The 20,063-nt window shown below is 45.9% G+C and overlaps 1 protein-coding gene across 3 annotated transcripts in view; it reads left to right on the top strand.

Annotated features, from left to right (window-relative positions):
• Positions 1–20,063, top strand: part of LOC119394543 (cytoplasmic aconitate hydratase) — a 486,597-nt gene that overhangs the window by 434,000 nt on the left and 32,534 nt on the right. For all 3 annotated transcript variants that reach the window (XM_037661865.2, XM_037661864.2, XM_037661866.2), the window contains one exon: positions 19,116–19,241. In XM_037661865.2, the coding sequence (XP_037517793.1) occupies positions 19,116–19,241 (126 nt within the window). The remainder of the gene's footprint in view (positions 1–19,115; positions 19,242–20,063) is intronic.

The raw sequence follows: 20,063 nt of genomic DNA on the forward strand, positions 1-20,063 counted from the left end.
GCATGCGTTCTCCGTCTTAAGGGACAAGTCTAAGCATAACAATTGCAACTGTGACTGTAACGTACGTGCAGTGTGCCTGCGCGTGCCACTCGGCTTTGTATATATCTAGGGAAACATTCCTGAATGAAGCTTAGTTGCGAGTAACGCCTGTCCTGTGCATCTGTGTTCCTTCTATGTCCTGTTAGAATTCGCGCTATCCAGTATTGAAGAATATAAGCACTACATATCAGCTTACCGCGTCTGGTTGGTAACAGCCATGTTGCTACTGTTATCGTTACGCAACTGTAAACAACTGATTATATAATACATATGCGACTCTTCAAGATATGAGTGTGCGTACACCACTTCCTCATTTCTCTAGCGTCATTCCGTAACGTTTCGCCCAATGTCAGAAATTACGCCGCAGTCACCATCCCGCGCATGCTTCGCGTAACATTGATTCCCACGGTACGTGGGATCTGCCGAATTTTTTCCTTTTGTCTTTGTCCTTGGAATAACAGAGCTGAGCTAGTTGGTAAGTATTCATTCTAAAAGACAGGGCGTGCAAACATGGACACAAGAAAAAAGCCAAGACACCACAAACGCTGACTAACAACTGAAGAGGCACATGCAGTGGAAAAGAAAAAGGCACATGCCCAGGTAATAGGCGCATCTCTCGATCTCGATAGGCGAATCTCTCTCGAATCTCTCGAGCTGAAGCACTTTAAAAAAAATGACTTGGGAATGTGTAATCATAGTTTGATCCTTGCTGAATACGAAAACCAATGTGAGAGTTCACAGAAGTGAACGCAAATGGCATTTCTTGGCAAAAAAAAAAACAGCGGCTGCATTGTACTGCTGAGCGAAGGCGGTGACGTCAACTTCGGCGTGCCGCGTCATCGGCGCCATCAGCTGTGTAAAAGCATGGCCTTCGCGATCAGTTCCACCAACGCGCGCAGCCAGAAGTAGTCACGGAGGCCACGGCTCCGCCAAAACCACGGTGGTAGAATAAAACAGGTGGCCCATCGAGCGCCGCGAGCGCGTCGCCGTACTGCTCGAGTTGCTCGCGGCCGCCGCTAGGTACGCGACGAGTTTTGGGGCCGAAAGACGCGCACCGCAAGCTCTCGCTGTGCTGTAAAAACCGGTTTCTCTAGCTAATTTTGTGGCTTTAAACGGTTGTTTGTGCTTTTACTAGCTAGTAGTGGATGTCTGCCAGCTTCGACCGCAAAAGTAAGAGCGCCAGGCGTTATGAAGCTTAAATTTTTTAATCGACGCCGGTAGTCCCATATGACTGTCACAGGGTGCCGATTGCAAGAGACGTGCGCGTATATTTTTTTTTTTTTCGAAAGCGTGAAAATTCCTACCGGCGAGTGTACAGAGTAAAAAAAAAGCATTTGGTTTTCACGTTATCGTATGTATGTCGGAGGACTGTAGCTGGCGGTCTTTCCATGGAATTGCATTTCTCCACAACTGCAGTCGCTTTTCGTCTTTCGGCGCGGAGAAAAGACACAGCTTTTCTTTGCACGTTTTGTAGCCAGATTTGCAATTGGAGCAAAGCATTTTCGTCCCATGGTGGCCGCCACATCAGCGGCACAGATCGAGCCACCGTGGTTTCAGCCGTGGTTCCAGCTTACAAAGTGAGCGGAAACACCGATGCGGTCGCGCACGTTGGTTTGACAGAGCGCAACAAACGCGGCGCATCAGAGCGGATCTCAAGCCGTGGGATCACCTAATCACGACCACAGTGATCTGGCCGTGATCATGACTCGAAGGCTGATTGCGACGCTGGTTGCGTCACATAGGGACGCTCTTGCTCTTCGGACGCTTGCACCCACGGACGCCTCCGCATTTATCGAAGATGACCAAGCAGAAAGGAAGAGACGCGGCTGCAACGCTGGTTGCGTTGCATGCTTTCATTAGTGGCGTGTCCGTTCTAAGCGACGGCAACTCTTCAGTGTTGCTCTAGGCCTCTCTGGTGTAATAAATACACCGCGGATCTCTTTCTCAAAAGTTAAAGATGTAAATTGCAGCTTAAATGCTCGCAACGCACACTGGCCACATGCTTTCAAAGGCGCCGGAGCGGAGATATCGGCCCAGATAGTGTGCCTCGATGTGTGCGCCCCCGGACAAAACGCGCATCAAGGCACCCTAGGCCCAGAGTATACCTGCTGCCACCTTGCGGAAAAGCGGCGGCAACTCGAGCACCTCCGTGACACGCGCGGCGCATTGGCGGAGCGGCGCGTCGGGCCACCTGTTATTCTACCACCGTGGCCAAAACTACCGACGATGACGTAGTTCCGGTCACGCCCACACTTTCGGCGCGTTCGCGTTGGCGGAGCAAGACGAACTTTTCTTTCGCGTATTTTAAAGCTCCTGCTGCCACAACAGCGAAAAAAATTACGCCATCGTCGACAATAATGTTGGACCTTGTTAACAACAAACTTTTACCGAATTGTAAAACCACTTCAGCATCCCTCTTCTTTATGCAAGTTATTCGACGGTTGACTCACGCGTGCACTATACCACTATTGTCGATATGCCAAGCCTCAATTATTACATGCACTTCTTCATTCCTGTGCCAGTACAAAACTGTGCGTTCATCGAATTTAGGTGTGCACTTACACTCTCGACAATGTAAAGATAGATTAGAATGTGAGCCTCCTGTTAGCGATGTTGCAGTAATCTCTGGTTAACACAGCAGCCCATCGGTCCTACATAGAAGCGGCCACAGCTAAAAGGAACCTTATACACTACACCTGTACGGCAATCAGTGAATTTGTTGGTGTGTTTTACGAAACAAACGTCGGTCCGCTTTCTCTGCACAGTGGCACAAATCTTACCTAGCTTATTGGCAGCTGTGGAAACAACATCAACGCCGTATCTACTTCCCACTTGCTTTAGCTAGTGAGATACGCAGTGAATGTAAGGAATACCTACGAAACGTTTCTTCCTACTGCTTTCTGCAACCATGCTTGGACGTACGGCGACAGTGGCCACTGCAACACGAGGTTAACCTACATCTCAAAGACCTGTGCTGGCACTCATTTTGTGCTCACATGACTTGGTGAGGGAAGACTTAAAGCATGACATGGCTATACGACAACCTTAGAATGCCTCGACGAGAAGTTTAACAGCAGTTTTGAAGGTCTAGGATAATAATTCCAGCATATGTGCTTCTTCTGAGACGTTAAGGAAATGTCTAGAAATTGTATTCCATTATTCTGAGGCAATTCCTTGGTAAAGTTCCGCCCTCCTCCATTTAATTCAATTTAGGTAACCACGGATTCAAAGTCCTCACCATCACAAAAAATCAAGTAATCGTCCACATAACGAAAAACCTTAATAATTAGGTTTGTGCGAAATGTAAGCTTTAGGTCAGAAGCGAATGGTGATTTGGTCAAATAATTTCGAATCAAACTTGAATAGTATATATCACATATTATAAAGAAAAATGAGCATATTTGTCATGACCCAACTAACCTGCACAATGCTTTTTTTTTTAGAATTGAAACAACGCATGGGCAAATGTCTTTGGTTCAAAGGGAAGTGGAAGCAATTTTGAAGCAAATGGAAGTAGCAGGATTTGACTTTCGATAGAATGCAAGTGATAACCTGTAAAATACGTTACATTTTAAAATTTACTATACTTCGAGCATATAAGCCGGTATAACAAGCTTTTAAACCTAAAAAAGATGAATCGATGTGAGAGTAATATGTTCATTTAACCTTGAAGTGGAGCTTCACGGCAGTGCAGATTTCCCCTGGATAGATGTATTCATGGTATAGCACTCCTCCACTGCAGTGAAACCACCTTTACAGGTGGTTGCATGCGGTTTATATTAGAGCTGTGCGAATAGCAAAACTTTGGGTGCCAAGCGAATTCGAATATTGAAGTGTGAGTGTGAATCGAATCGAATATTTCTCGAATACTTCGAAGCGAAATTGCAGAAAAAAAGTTTGAGAGGATTCCTAAGCATATTCTTATGCGATACAAGGGTGTAATGAGGCGAAGCATATTGAAATACTGAAGGGTTCACTTTCAATCGGACTGTATTTGTTTTTGGGAAGTTGGAATAGTTTGAATAGTGGAATTCCAGTGCGAATCGAGTCGAATAGCAAACACTATTCGAAGAATATTCGAAATTTCTAATATTTGCACACCTCTAGTTTATATTGCTCAAGGCGCGTTGTCGGGCTAGTTGCTTATGATCCATGAGACTGTTTGGCGTAGCGCACACCCACAAGGACAAAGAAGGACACACACACACACACACACACACACACACACACACACACACACACACACACACACACACACACACACACACACACACACACCCGCAGCGCTAACTTTCAACTAACGGTTTTATTTCTGATCACACGTGTCTATTATACAGCAACAGGCGATCGATAAAACCAAGTAAAAAAACCTGTGATAGTACAGCATCGATCGCGCACATGTCATCACTGATCACAACTATCTGCACCCGCCTTCTTCAAAGTGACAATTCAAGATACCTCTTTTCTTTATCGGACAAACCTAAAGAAGGCGCACTCGTACATTTTTCTTTCACTTTGTCAATTTCAAACGCCTCGATTATTTCCCGGGTTGTTTTGTCTCGAGCCCTATATATAGAATACAAGTGCTCTCAAACTCTGGGACGCAACCACACCTTTGGCAGTGGATGCCCAAGTAGCCAGATACAGCTTTTTTGACATTATACGAGTGTTCTCTGAGTCTTTGGTTTACACACCATCTGGTTTGGCCAATATAGCCGCGTTCACATGTGAGAGGAATAGAATACACCACGCCTTCACTGCAATTCACAAATTTCTCTCGGTGCTTGATTGTGCACTCGCGCTTCTCTTTGCTGTCCGCATTAACCTTTTTGCACATCCTTTGCAGACGTTCGGGAGCAGAAAAAAAATACGTCCGCACCGGACTTTCTCACTATCCTGCGCAAATTATGCGAAATGGCGTGCATGTAGGGCACCACAGCAACCTTGGTTGCCTTAGTGGCGGCGGTCTGCTTACTGGTGTTCGCTCTTCCTTTTCTACTGATATTTTCGGCGACGGCGGTTAACAGGCGCAGGGGATAGCCAGTATCAATTAAACGTTTAGCCTGGGCACACAAGCTCGCTTCAAGCTTGTGCCGGCACGATTTCATCTGAGAACTCTGAAAACATGAACTTATAACAGCACGCTTTATCAATTTTGTCCTTGTGGGTGTGCGCTATGCCAAACAGTCTCACGTTTTATATTATTCTATTCGTTACTTCAAAATTTAGAATATTTTAAATTTGTGTCGAAGCGAATCTGAATACAGTAATATTCGTTTGAATATTCGAAGTTAACGAATGTTCGCACAAGCTTATTATTAATAGAATTACCAAAGGTGCTTTCTAAATGTTTGTCAATCTCGCTAAGGTATAAATCACTAAGAATTGGAGCAGTCGTTGAACTAATACAAATCCCTGATTTCTGCACACAAACGCCTTCCTTTTAACCTACCAGCATTGACTTTAAATAGAAAGAATTTCGAGAAATGCCCCCGTAGAAACACCACACTTATCAGTAAAAACAGTTTCTTTCAATTGTTCGTTATTACAGTCATTAACACATTTTAACAACCCCTCATTCGGCAAAGAGTAATAAAGGTCTTCAATATCCATAATAAAAGCTTTACAACCACTGGGGTTCTCTGAGAGAAACTGAACTAGCACCTGATAATTATGCATACAAAAAGGGTCTGAAAAATTCAAGAATGCTAAGTGGTTCTGCAAGTAACTATAGTTACAGTGAATTGCCAGGTGCCTTGCTCTGATTATATTGCTCCAAAAAGAGATGTCATTCTTCTGTGTTTTTGCTGAAAAAAACAATTCCAAAATGTCCGATTTAGCCTTCCTGACGTTACAAGCTACCCTCTCAAAATTATGTCTTAACAAAAGGCCCACTGCACGTTGCCTAACTACCGTTGATTTAGTTTCACCGTCCTAAAGTTCTTTTCTATGGCTGTTGATGCTTTTTCTGGGAACATACTATCCGGCATAATTACAAAATACCCTTTCTTATCTGAAATTACTGGCCTGATTTTCTTCTCCGCACAATAATTACCCAAAGGCTGGATAGCTGTGTGCCTCTTCAGTTGTTAGTCGGCGTTTGTGGTGTCTTGACTTCTTTCTTGTGTCCGTGTTTGCATGCCCTATCTCTTAGAATGTCTTTTTTGTGTCTTTTTTCTATTTTTCACTACCACATTATAGCTGGTTCTGCGCTGTAAGCGGTTACGTTATCGGTGATCTGAACTGTATTACATCTGCTAACGTGTCTCTTTGTCTGACATCACCACTGTATACAGTAGAATTCTGGCGATACGAATCTTAAGGGGAAGTGAAAATATTCGTATCGCCCAAAATTTATATCATCGAAAAACTAGCAAAACCTGTTTTCAAACCACGATATATGCACAAAACATTTATTTTCATTATTTCTCGGACATACGTGAACGGACTTATAAGGGATGGTGCAGCTGTCTGGCTCGAACGCGCGCATCGAAGCTTCGCGTGAGGCCAACTGAAAACTAAATGCCAAGATCCGTTCCACCATAGTCATAAGCGAATAACAACAGAAATGCCAAAACACTTCATGCCCGTTTTACGACCGTATTGCCTTTAATCTACCACTGCATTAGCCTCGTACCTTCAGAGCTCGTAGTCGCTATCGATGATCACGATAATAACAATCGTGGTTTCATGCGCGACTATTGTGGCAAACGGTAGTTCCGTTTTCAACCCTTGTGCGCTGGCCCTACATGTGCCTTCAAAACTGCGTCATTCGTTGCTATCTATGATTGCATCTGCCACGGTTTTGTCCGCAGCATTTGTGGAAAGCGGCGTCGCTGTGAGTCGGTGAGCGTTGGATCCATGTGCACTTTTGGAGTCAGTTTCGTCGTCGCCATACATGATCGTGTTGAAAGTGATCGCGGTTTCGTGCACTGTGGTTGGGCAAATGGTTGTTCTGTTTACAGTCCATGTGCGCTGGCCGCTCACGTGCCTTCAGAACTACTTTGTTGCTATCTATGATCACGTCTTCCGTAGTTTTGTCCGCCACATTTGCGGCAAGCAGCATCGCTTTGACTTAGAAAGCATTGAATGCGCATGTATTTTCAGAGTTTCGTGTCGCCACACACAATCACGATGATAGCGACTGTGGTTGCGTCCACGGCGGTTGTGGCAGATGATAACCACAGTTATGACAATGTGTGCGCAGGCCGCACGCATACTTTCGAAACTTCCGGCACGCTGCTTTGGGCCGTCACTCGGCAGTTACAGTTCCAAAGTTCATGTCACCTGCCGCGACGTGGAAAAGTGTGAGCGACATGCGAATTTTGGCCCATTGGACATAGTGGAATTCGGCTGGGGAATTTCACGAATTCGTATCGAACCAAAATTCGTACCAGTCGGGTTCTTATCACTGAGATTCTACGTTATAGGGTTTTTTCCAGAGCAGATTCAAGCACCGGTGCAGCTCTGTGGTAGACCCCGCAGGGGCGTCTGCGCAAGCAGGCGTTTGGTGTGTAGCGACACCACGGACCCGAGCTAACGGGGGGGGGTTTCGACCCCCTCCCACGCCTAGCCGTGCGTGGCATTGCCGTGTCCGGGGAAAAGGGGATCCTGGGGGTTGAGCCGACGCCGGGTGATTGGACCTTTAAGGCCCCCCGGCTGAGGCAACACACCCCTTTGGCCCTGGCTTCACGTAGACGGCACCCCTGGGCTGACCCACCCAGGGGAAATCGGCAGTCGCCCTTTCCTATCTCTCCGCCTGCACATCTTCGCCTTTCTCTCTCACTTTTTGGCTTTCCTTTCCTCTCCTCTCTTCCAGTAACTTCACTTTTTTCCTGGCGGCAAGGGTTAACCTTGTGTGGGTATCCAACCTTGGCTACACCATATTTGGTTATAGCGGCCATGTACAGCTGGCGTTTGCGTTTCCTTCGTGTCTCGTAGCGTCCCCTCGTTGGGCTCGGTGGTGGGCGGCTGGCATGGCTGCCGAAAATACACACTTCTCATGGGATCGCCGAACCCTTTTCCAACTGATCGTACTCTCAAAAGGGTGCGCACCGATGCCACCTTCCTGCTCTCGCCAAAAAGCACGGAAACATTTCCGAAATTCCACATCATCCATTGTGAACAAGCATCCACAAAAGCTCGAGCAATCTCTCCATTTCTTGTGGCAAAGTGTTTAAGGCAAACCATCGGAACAGGTTATAAAGCCACAAAGCTGGCAAGCGGTGACCTGCTGCTTGAACTCAAAGATAAAGACCAGTATGACAAACTGGCGCACCTTGTGGCATTTGGTGACAACCCTGTCTCGGTTAGCGCTCATCGAACAATGAACACTGTTAAGGGCGTAGTCTCTGACGATGACCTAAAGGAACTGACTGAAGAAGAACTGCTTGATGGATGGAGGGACCACAACGTAATCCATGTGCAACGCATCAAAATCAGACGAGAAAACACAGAAATCCCGACGAAGCACCTAATACTTACATTTAACTCCACAACTCTACCTGACACCCTCGAAACTGGATACGTCAAGCTCCCTGTCAGACCGTTCATTCCAAACCCGCGACGTTGTTTTAAATGTCAAAGGTTTGGACACGCGTCTCAGAGCTGCCGAGGGCAGCTTACCTGTGCAAGGTGCGGCAAAACTGGTCACTCTGCGGACGAGTGCAGTGATGATGTATATTGTGCGAACTGTGATGGTCCTCACCCAGCGTACTCCAGAGCTTGCCCAGTCTGGAAGAAAGAAAAGGAAATAATAACTATCAAAGTAAAGGAAAACATAACCTTCCGTGAGGCGCGCCAACGTATTTCGTTGACATTTTCAAACAGACCATCCTTCGCCGAAGTGGTGCAACAGGGGGCAGCACCACAACGGCCTTTTGCGGTTGCCCGGACCACGCGCAGCGTGCCGAGGCTAGCGCCCCCTGCCCCCACGGTGGGTTCAGCCAGTGCTGTCCTGCCTCCCCCCAAATCGGCCGTACCAGAGGCCTCTGCAACGTCTGGCAACAGCCAGGGCCGTGTAGAGACCAAGAATGTCCCTTCGACATCGGGCATGGTGGGGTCGAAGGCCCCGCCTCAAGAGACGAGGCCTAGACGACGTACCGGTCGCTCGTTAGAGCGTGTGTCCAACGCTTCAACTGAAGCTATGGACACTACACCTAGTCAAACGGCGCAGGCAGCGCCTAAGGAGCGGCGAGCCTCCCTCGACCGCTCCAAGAGAAAACTCCAATTACAGGGCCTGAAAAGGCTCTGTAAATTGAGCCTACCGCCTTTCTGACACACACAGCACAGGTTAGTTTCAGGATGGATACGATAATTCAATGGAACGTCAGAGGCCTATTGCACAACCTCGATGACGTCCAAGAACTTCTAAGAAAGTTTCAAGCGAAAGTGCTGTGTGTGCAAGAAACGCACTTAAGTCCAAAACACACAAACTTCCTCCGAAAACACATTATTTATCGTAAAGATCGCGTGGATGCTGCTACATCATCTGGTGGTGTAGCCATCATAGTCGATATGAGTATAGCAGTCCAGCATTTGCCACTCCAAACGGCCCTTGAAGCTGTGGCCGTTCGAGCCGTACTTTTAAATAAACTCGTTACGATATGCTCCTTATATATCGCGCCACATTATCAGCTCCACAAACACGATTTAGAATCATTAATAGATGAGCTTCCAGAGCCCTTTTTGATTCTTGGTGATTTTAATGCACACAATGTCCTGTGGGGCGATTCTCGCTGTGACACACGAGGACGTCTTATTGAGCACCTCCTTTTTACGTCTAGGTTATGTCTCTTGAACACGAAAGAGCCCACATATTTTAGCCTCGCAAACAAATCATACTCCGCGTTAGATCTAAGCATTTCATCACCGTCGCTTTTAACCTATTTTAAATGGAATGTTCTTAAAAACCTATATGGAAGTGAGCATTTTCCGATAATTCTGAGTACACAATCTCAAAGTAACCCTCCTCCGCAGGCCCCTCGGTGGAAGGTTGACTCAGCTGATTGGGAACAGTACCGGTGTCTTTCTCAAGTGACGTGGGCTGACATGTCCACCCTAAGCATTGATGATGCTGTGAAATATTTTACAGCTTTCCTACTTGATGCCGCTTCTAAATGTATTCCCCAAGCGAGCGGCATGGATTCCAAGCGACGGGTTCCCTGGTGGAACGATGCATGCAGGAGTGCGCGGAGGAAGCAGAACAAAGCATGGGCGTTGCTTCGCGATTCTCCGACACCAGAAAACTTGGAAAACTTCAAGCACATCAAATCACAGGCAAGGAGAACGCGCCGACAAGCTAGACGAGAGAGTTGGACAAAGTTTATATCAAATGTCAACTCGTACACAGATGAGGCAAAAGTATGGAATAGAGTAAAGAAGGTGAACGGTCAACAAACGTACTCACTACCATTAGTAGATACCCAGGGTGAAAGCTTGGAAGATCAAGCTAACTCCTTGGGCACACATTTTCGACACATTTCTAGCTCTTCACATTACTCCGAAACCTTCCAAAGATACAAATCACGTATAGAAAAACAGAAGTTAGAACGCAAATGTTCAAAAAATGAGGCATACAACCAACCTTTCTGCTTAGCAGAACTGCAGGCGGCATTAAACTGCTTCAATAAATCGGCCCCAGGTTCGGATCGCATTATATACCAGATGCTGAAACACCTATCACATGAAACACAAAATACCGTCCTTTCGCTTTACAACGCCATATGGTCCTCCGGTGAGATCCCATCTGCTTGGAAGGAAGCTATTATAATTCCTTTTCTAAAACAGGGAAAGGATCCATCGTGTGTTTCAAGTTACAGGCCGATAGCATTAACAAGTTGCCTTTGTAAAGTATTTGAAAAAATGATTAACTGCCGCCTAATACACTTCCTTGAATCAAACAAACTGCTTGACCCCTATCAGTGCGGGTTTCGAGAAAGTCGTTCCACAACTGACCATTTAATACGCATTGAGGCACAAATTCGCGAAGCATTTGTCCATAAGCAATTCTTTCGCTCAGTATTCCTTGACATGGAAAAAGCATACGATACAACATGGCGGTTTGGGATACTGAGAGACCTCTCACACCTGGGTATACGAGGCAGGATGTTGTCTATAATCGAAAGTTATTTGTCCTATCGCACATTTCGTGTCCGAGTGGGAAATGTCTTATCCAGACCATTTGTTCAGGAAACTGGAGTGCCACAGGGTGGTGTTCTCAGCTGCACACTTTTTATTATAAAAATGAATTCTTTGCGTCTGTGCATTCCACGCAGCATATTTTATTGTGTATATGTCGATGACATTCAAATAGGTTTTAAGTCGTGCAACCTTGCACTGTGTGAGCGGCAGGTGAAGCTTGGTTTAAACAAGGTGGCCAAATGGGCAGAAAAGAATGGGTTCAGCCTCAATCCACAAAAAGCACCTGCGTTCTATTTACCAGAAACAGATGCCTGCACCCCGATCCCGACATTGACCTGCATGGTCAGCGGCTACCCGTCGAAGTGGAACACAAATTCCTAGGTTTAATCTTGGATGCGAAGCTAACTTTTGTGCCATACATCAAATATCTTAAAAAGAAGTGCATGAAAACAATGAACATTCTAAAAGTGCTGTCACACACGTCATGGGGCAGTGACAAAAAGTGTCTCATTAACTTATACAAAAGCCTTATACGCACACGCCTAGACTATGGGGCCATAGTGTACCAGTCTGCCACGCCAAGCGCTCTGAAGATACTGGACCCCGTCCATCATCTAGGTATCCGTCTTTCTACAGGTGCCTTCAGAACAAGACCTGTGGAAAGTCTTTACGTGGAATCAGACGAGTGGTCGCTTCACTTACAGAGATCATACTCCTCTTTCGTGTATTTTCTCAAAGTGTATGCAAACGAGGAACACCCCACATATTGTACCATAAATGACATATCCAGCTCTCAACTGTTTGAAAACCGTCCTACCGTGCGAGAGCCCTACTCACTGCGTGTGAGAGGTTTGGCAAGGGAATTTTCAGTCCCGCTCGTCGAAAACAGCCTGATGGCTCCAGCTATACAGCTCCCACCGTGGCAGTAGCAGCTTATAGACTGTGACCTGTCCTTCGTAGAAGTCACGAAGCACGCCCCTGTTGCACATATTCGTATGCACTTTTTAGAATTACAGCACAAGTATTCTTGCTCCGAATTCTATACTGATGCGTCGAAGTCTCATTCTGGCGTCTCTTACGCAGCGGTTGGCCCATCCTTTTCGGATACCGGCTTGCTACATCCTCAAACAAGCATATTTATGGCAGAGGCTCACGCAATATTGTCAGCCGCTAAGCGTATTGAGGAATCAAAACTACCTAAAGCTGTTATATACACATATTCTTTAAGCGTTGTGAAGGCTTTAAAAACCTCTAGAATTCACAAAAATCCTCTGCTTGTTAAGCTGTACTCTGTCTTGTGTGGAATTTATGCATCCAAGCAGCACGTCGTGGTATGTTGGGTGCCAGGCCACCGTGATATAGAGGGCAACGTACTGGCTGACCGGCTTGCCTCATCTGTTCACACAGACGCCGCCAACACTTCCGTGCCAGTTCCAGCATCGGACCTCAAGCCCTTTTTAAGGAGAACACTCAGAGCTTACTGGCAGCGCTCGTGGGATCGACAAACTCAAAATAAGTTACACCTTGTCAAGCCGCAGCTTGGTAATTGGCCACCGGTATCAAGGTCACGTCGTACAGAAGTCACTCTCTCAAGACTTAGAATAGGTCACACATACAGCACACACGCACACCTTCTGTCGGGTGGTGATCCACCTATGTGCGCGAAATGTGGTGAACCACTTACCTTGCTTCACGTTATGATACAATGCAACGAATTAGATGCCATAAGGAAAAAACACTTCCCATTAGCCTACCGAGAGCATGTTCCATTACATCCTTTGATGTTCTTAGGCAGGGAACCGCTTTTTAAATACAAGTCGTTCGCGTTTTTAAAGGAAGTACATACTTTTCATATCATATTCCCAGGCAATCCGTAGCACGATCTCTCAACAGAGGCTGCTGCTGCGGTAGCTACATCAGAGAAAGCACCTGCCTCGCGGCCCTTGGACACAAGGGCGTTGACGAGGCACCCGTGCTAATGCCAGGCCCCCATATATTTTTTCTACCGCGACCACTTGAAATTCATTCTAACGGACACACATTTCACGTCGCTGTCATGCTTTTAATACTTCTATGTTTTACCCGCCTTTAGCGCGCGGAATTTTAGGCCCATATACAGCCACTTACCATAACCATCGTTCATATTTATTATCATGTCCTGGCGCTCTTTGGCCATCAAATGGCCCTTGCGCCAATAAACAACATATATCATCATCAGCTCTGTGGTAGAATACTCCACTGCCATGCAGAATACCTAGGTTTGGTTCCATGCTTTTTATTAAACTCTGTATGGTCACTTGGGCTTTCAATGCGAAAGCGCTACTTGGGTAGATTGGAGGAAATGCATGCGTGCTGGGCAACCACAAAGTTCGCGTCCACAAAAGCACGTAACCTCTCCCACTGAAAGTGATCGTCGCTGGCACTAACGTTGCGCCTTTCCAACGAGGTAATGTAGGGTGCAATTATAATCCCCTCTGAGGCCCCAAAAAATGCACTGCTGAGGTATAGTGTACTAGACGAGGCATCAAGGTACTCCAGTGCAACAGTCCAAAAAAATGGCGTTCCCTCTCTGATTTCGGCAGCAGAAGGTGAAGGGGTCCGCTCTAGGCACGGCTGGTGCAGAAGCCTAGCTCCGGCCCCAGCCGCACGTAGTCGTACCGTGCACGTGTCAACGTACCCTTCCCGTAGCGCGAATCATCGCAGCTACGACGGGTTCGGGCGAATAAGGCAACAGGCTAGAACAACAAACAACACTTTATTGCTACTCTAGCAATAACTCGTAAATGTCGCGTGGAGGGATAGTCCACTCTAGTAGAAAACAAAGGGTAACGCTTACAGCTTCGGTCGATGGTCGGCTCGCGGGTCTTGGAGCGATGAAGTGGTTCCCAGCAGGTCAGCAGAGCAAGAGAGAGCGTCTCCCTGCCTGGTTGGCTTTTTTATCCACCTCCCGTCTCCCTCCCCACGTGAGGGTTGTTTCCCTCGCAGGGGCGGTTCCCTTTCCCACAAGCCGGGAAGCGAGGAGTAGCGAGCGGTGTGCTGGGAAAGAAGGAGTTGACAGGAAAGGGGCGACGGTGCTTGCTCTCCAAGTGACCTCTTCGCTCCTGCCACCAGTCCGCGATCGCGCCAGCGTTAAGGAAAGGCAATGGGCGCGCGTGCTCTCCCACAAAGGGCAACTCCCGATTTGAAGAACGCCTGCCATTGTCTGTTGTACCTGTTGGCCTTGAACTTGTAGACACACTGCCGCAGCAGCAACGAGTCTGATGTCAACGTATGCCTAGCATCGACAATGGCTTGTCGACGGAGTGCCCCTTTATGAGTACACTCAAGTCACCAAATATGAGAAGGGCTGAAAAAGGAAGGCAGAAATGGGGAACCTGTTAGGCAAATTAAGTTCATGCATTGGACATTCGTACAACCTGATTGTGTGGAACATTGACGTGCTCGATTAACTCATTAATGGAGTGGTGGAAAGCTGTGGTATGTGCTGAAAGACTTTCTTTATTCTTTTATTCTTTATTCAAAGGTTACCCCGCATTGCCCAAAGGCGTTACAGCAGGGGGGTTACAGAAACGACATAAACAATTCTTCGTTCTTACAGCACACTTGCATGGCAGACAATCCATTCCACTCTTCATTCCACAGGTTCGTCCTGGTGCGTAATTCTCTTATTTTAAAAACGTGGTCAGTTCTAGATGAACGGAAATGAGGTTCCTTAAAGTATTTTTCTTTATTAATTCCTGTTTTATCATGATATATCTGAAAAAAGAACTTCAGTCGCAGCTTTTGCCGATGCGAGGAAAGCAGTTCCCACCCAAGTTCATTTTTCATCTGAGTGCAGCTCTCCCCTCTCTTGTACCGTCCCAAGACGAACCTGACCGCCCGGTTTTGAATTTTTTCAATTTTATCAATCAATGTGGCTTGCGAAGGATCCAACACGGCACAAGCGTATTCCAGTATAGGTCGTATACATGTTAAATAGGCTGTCTTTTTTAAGTTCAGTTCCGAAGTTTTTAAATTACGTTGGATAAAGTTTAGCGCCTTTCCAGCTTTACAAACCACATCATCTACATGCGCATTCCACGAGCAGTCGGATGACAAGACTACCCCTAGGTATTTATAACTATCTGCTCTTTTTAGACGTTCATTGTTTAAAGTATACTCTGTTTCCATTGGTTTCCGCTTCCTTGTAAGAGACATGGACACACTTTTTATTATTTAGGTTCATTTTCCACGTAGAGCACCAATCTTGAACACGTTCCAAATCAGTTTGCAGTTGGGTAAGGCCTCTGTCATTCTTTACTTGTCTATACACAACACAATCGTCTGCAAACAATCTAATATGTGATGAAATACCTGCCGAAATATCATTTATGTAAACGAAAAATAAAAGTGGCCCTAAAACTGAACCCTGTGGAACTCCCGATGTCACATCAACATAATCAGAGCTTTTGCCGTTTAAGATGACGCATTGCCGGCGCTGGCACAAATAATTTTCAATCCAATTTAGGACAGCAGAATCTATATTTAGCAATTTAAGTTTGTTGCAAAGGAGTGAATGTGTTACCGTGTCGAATGCCTTGCGGAAATCTAAGAAGATGCAGTCAGTTTGCCCCCCTGAATCAATGGTGGATACCAGATCATGATAAAATTCAACTAGTTGTGTGGTGCACGACAACCCCTTCCGGAACCCATATTGAACATTAGTTAATATATTGTTTTCAGTGAGGTGTTTCATTATTCCAGAGTAGAGAATGTGTTCCATTACCTTGCACACTATTGATGTTAGAGAGATTGGTCTGTAATTCGCAGCATCCTTTTTCGATCCCCCCTTGTGGATTAGAACAACATGAGCAGTTTTCCAATCAACAGGTAGGAGGCCTGATTTCAAGGATTGTTTATAAATTATGTGCAAGTAAAGAGAGATTGGTCCGGCGCACCGTCTCAGAATACGCGGAGAAATCGCATCTGGGCCAGTTGCTTTCGTTTCGTCTGTTTGCTTTAATAGCTTTTCAATGCCACTTACGCTGAACTCAATTGGGTTCATTGGAGGTATGCTACTGGCGTCGAACGAATAGACAAAGTCCTGTATTGGCAAAAAGATAGATTTAAAATAGTTGTTCAAACAATTCGCCTTCTCTCCATCATCTGTGATAGTTTTGTTATTATAAACAATTTCATTTATACCGACACTCTCAGAACCGCAACTCTTTGATATATTGCCAGAAATGCTTAGGATTTGCTCTCAGCGTGTCGTTCAATTTTTTAAAATAGACGCCTCTGGCATTTTTTATACTTTTTTTGTATTCTTGCGTAATCTGAAATAACTTTTGATAGTGGCTAGTCCGTTTAGTTCGTTTGAATTTAGCGAATAACCGCTTTCTCTTATTGATTAGCCGCAACAGACGTGACGTCATCCACGGCTTTCTTCGTTTTTTTCATTTTGGAGGAATCCGCGCTTGGCACATGTGCCTCAACGAGTTCAAGTAGCTTATTTTTGAACAGACGCCACAATTCATGCACATCCTTATCATCCGCCAGGCATTCGAAGACCGGTAGATAACTATACAGTTTTTCATTTATGCTAGAATAATCGCCTCGGTCAAAGAAGAATACTCTTCTATTCCCGCTGTGCTTCACGCGATGAATTTTCGTTTTTATAGATGCGACTACAGCGTGGTGGTCACTTAATCCCGGAATAACAGTTGTTGAGTTTACAAGGTTTGGCGAGTTGCAAAACAACAAGTCTAAGATACTATTTTCACGGGTTGGCTCGGTTACATATTGTAACAGACCGTGGGTATCAATAATGCTCTTCATGTTCATGTTAACTTGACTACATTTTTGGAATACACAGGTATTATCACTCCAGTGAAGGTCTGGTAAATTAAAGTCGCCACCTACCAACATAACTTGACCTGAAACCTCAGAGATAACTTCACCGCAAGCATGTAGTGGCGCCACGTCAGAGTTCGGTGGCCGATACACCACCCCGGCAGTAAGTGAAAAATAATGAGATAAATGCACTTTACACCACACTGCTTCCACCGCATCATGGCTGATATCAAGGGCAGATGAGCGTAAATCAGATCGAACAAGCAAAAAAAAAACGCCGCCACCACGGCTCAGCCTATCTTTTCGATAGACAATAAAGTTCTCTGGAAAAACTTCACTGTCGCTGATGAAAGGATTTAGCCAAGATTCCGTGCCGAATACTATATCTGCCTTTACAGACTCTATCAAGGCCGCAAGTTCATCCGCTTTGTTACTCACGCTACGGCAATTCACAACTAGAGCAACCAGGTCGACATGAGGGCTTACCTTAATTTGGGCACCTCGTCAAGGTTTTGTAACAGGAACAACTTCTTCCTTTTCTTTGTCCCACCTAAAAACCCTGCCGTTTTTAATAAGCTTATCATGACTTAACTTCACTTTGTTATTTGTATCTTCTTTTTTAGCTTTCGCATATTCCCACAGGCGCTTGCGCATTCCACGTGTCTCAGGCGAGTAATCCTGAGCAACGCTGAAATTGGTCCCTTTAAATCTTTTGGCATTTAGTAGAACGTCTTGTTTTTCTTTGTATAAGGAGAAATTTACAATAATTGGTCGCTTAGCCTTTCCAGTGAAACGACCAATCCGGTGCGCTCTTTGAACCGACTTCAACTGTATTCCCAAGTTATCTTCACAAATCCTCTGGATTAATTTTTCTGACTGGTCCGAATTTTCAAACCGGTCAGTGTCGTCCACCCCATAGAAGACTAAATTTTGTCTCCGGCTTCTGTCCTCTATTTCGACCGACTTTCCCTGTAACTCATTAACTTGTTTCAGAAGCCCCTTGATTATATCTGCCTGCCTCGATACCAATTCACTGACGTCCTCTACATGTTCCTGCGTGATAGCCAGGTTTTTACTTATTTCTGTTATCATGGTTTCGTGCTTTGCGAATCCAGTTTCAATTGCGTCTAACTTATTCATTATCGCCACCTGACCATTTTGCAGACTTCTCAGGCAATCTATTTGAGCAGCATCATCATGACTTGACAAGTTTACTTGGACAATACCATCAGGACCGGGGTTTAGTTCCACGTCTCCGGCAAGGAGCAACAGCAAGAGCAAATACAGCACACTATTAGAAAAAAGGCGAAAGCGCCTTTTGGACACCTTCGCCCGGACATGTTTATCATTCACGGGAGCAGCAAACGCCATCGTGGGAGGAGCCGGCAATACAATAATGTTTGTTCGACTGTGAATGGAATAGTAAAGACTAACCTGCACAAACAAGAGCGATGTCAGCTGCATGTCGGCAAGCGTGCCGGCTCCAAATCCCACGAATGCGTAGTGCTGCTCGCTTATGTAGCCTTGTCCTTTGTCACGTGGTTCATTCCGCTCGTAGTTGGTCGGTCGCCCGTCGCTGTCAGCGTCGCCGTGCTCGGAAAATCCGCCGTGTGCGATCACCGGCAGTGCAAATGCACCACCGCATGCTGATGTGGCCCACGCGAACGCCGATGTGGGCGACGACACAGGCATGCGCAGAAACGACGTCTCTTCGCCTACAGCACCATTCAGGATCGTTGACCAAAGGGCAGCAAAAATCTGCACAAACAAGAGCGATGTCAGCTGCATGTCGGCAAGCGTGCCGGCTCCAAAGAAATAATTAGTGTGGATCAAATTCTCGCCGCAATCCGGGCACATAACACGCAGCCAGAGCAAATTAGTTAGACTCAAAAAACCGAACACACTTTATAACACAACTCAGCAACACCAGTTTGTAGCACCCCTTTCTAACAATAAGAAAGCCAAAAGAAATGTTTTCTTGTTCTTATCTCATAAGAATATGCTGAGGGATCGCTTGCAACTTCTTTTGTACCACACGCCGTGTTTTTCAAGGCCAGCGTCGGATGGGACCTCAATCTGTGGGCATTGTATTGTCTGTGCAGATGGACATTTTTGATGCGGCTGAGCGTTACAAGAAGGAAGGGGCCCCTCCACTCATGGTGCTGGCAGGCAAGGAATACGGCTCGGGCTCTTCCCGGGATTGGGCTGCCAAGGGGCCTTTCCTGCTGGTGAGCTTTGTTGCACGCATTTTACTTGCAGGTTTATGAGGAAAAACACCCTGTGGTGCGGCATGGCCGTACTATAAATGTGCCTTTTTCACGAAAGAAGGAATTTTCACTTTGGTGTTTGTTCTCAGCGTGATGGAGTTCAAGAGTGTGCATTGCGATGAAACACACAGCTCTGATTGGTCTCTGCTTGCCCAGACGTTCACTTACTGAGAGACACTCGTAATGGTTTGTAGAGGGTCACTAAGATAACCACAAAAGGTAAGCCTGCGAATGGTCCCAGGTCTTGCACAAAATGCTGCTGAGAAGATGTTGTCTTTTGAGTTGGCTTCAGACATAAAACACTGATGTGTCATTACTGAGCCCAGTTTAGCTTTGTTTTCTTTTCCAGCCTCATGCATCCTCTACCTGATTGCAATAGCCTAGCTGAACCCCTTGACACTTCCTGTCAGTAGGTGTTGATTGATTTTTGTTGTATTTTTAATTTATACCACATAAAACCCTACAATAACAAAAGCCAAAATATTTCTACATCCCCTACAATCACCCATAAAATTCTGTGCCTTTAGTATCTCCCTACAATGAAGTTTTGCTTGCAGTGTTCGCAGTGGTTCTCAAAACCCTTCCAGGCAAAAATTTTCTGCAAGTGGAACCACTTCTAGTGGAGCCACTTGGGAAGTGGAACCACTTAGTTAGTGGGACCACTTGGCTAGTGCCTAGGTGAATAGGTTCCCATTCCCACCCTCCTGTAAAATAATTTCCAGTTGGAACCTTATTTCCAGCTGGAAATCTCGGCATGAATGTTCACACCTAGTACATTCCAAA

The sequence above is a fragment of the Rhipicephalus sanguineus genome, chromosome 5, assembly GCF_013339695.2.
Source record: "Rhipicephalus sanguineus isolate Rsan-2018 chromosome 5, BIME_Rsan_1.4, whole genome shotgun sequence".
NCBI lineage: Eukaryota > Metazoa > Arthropoda > Arachnida > Ixodida > Ixodidae > Rhipicephalus > Rhipicephalus sanguineus.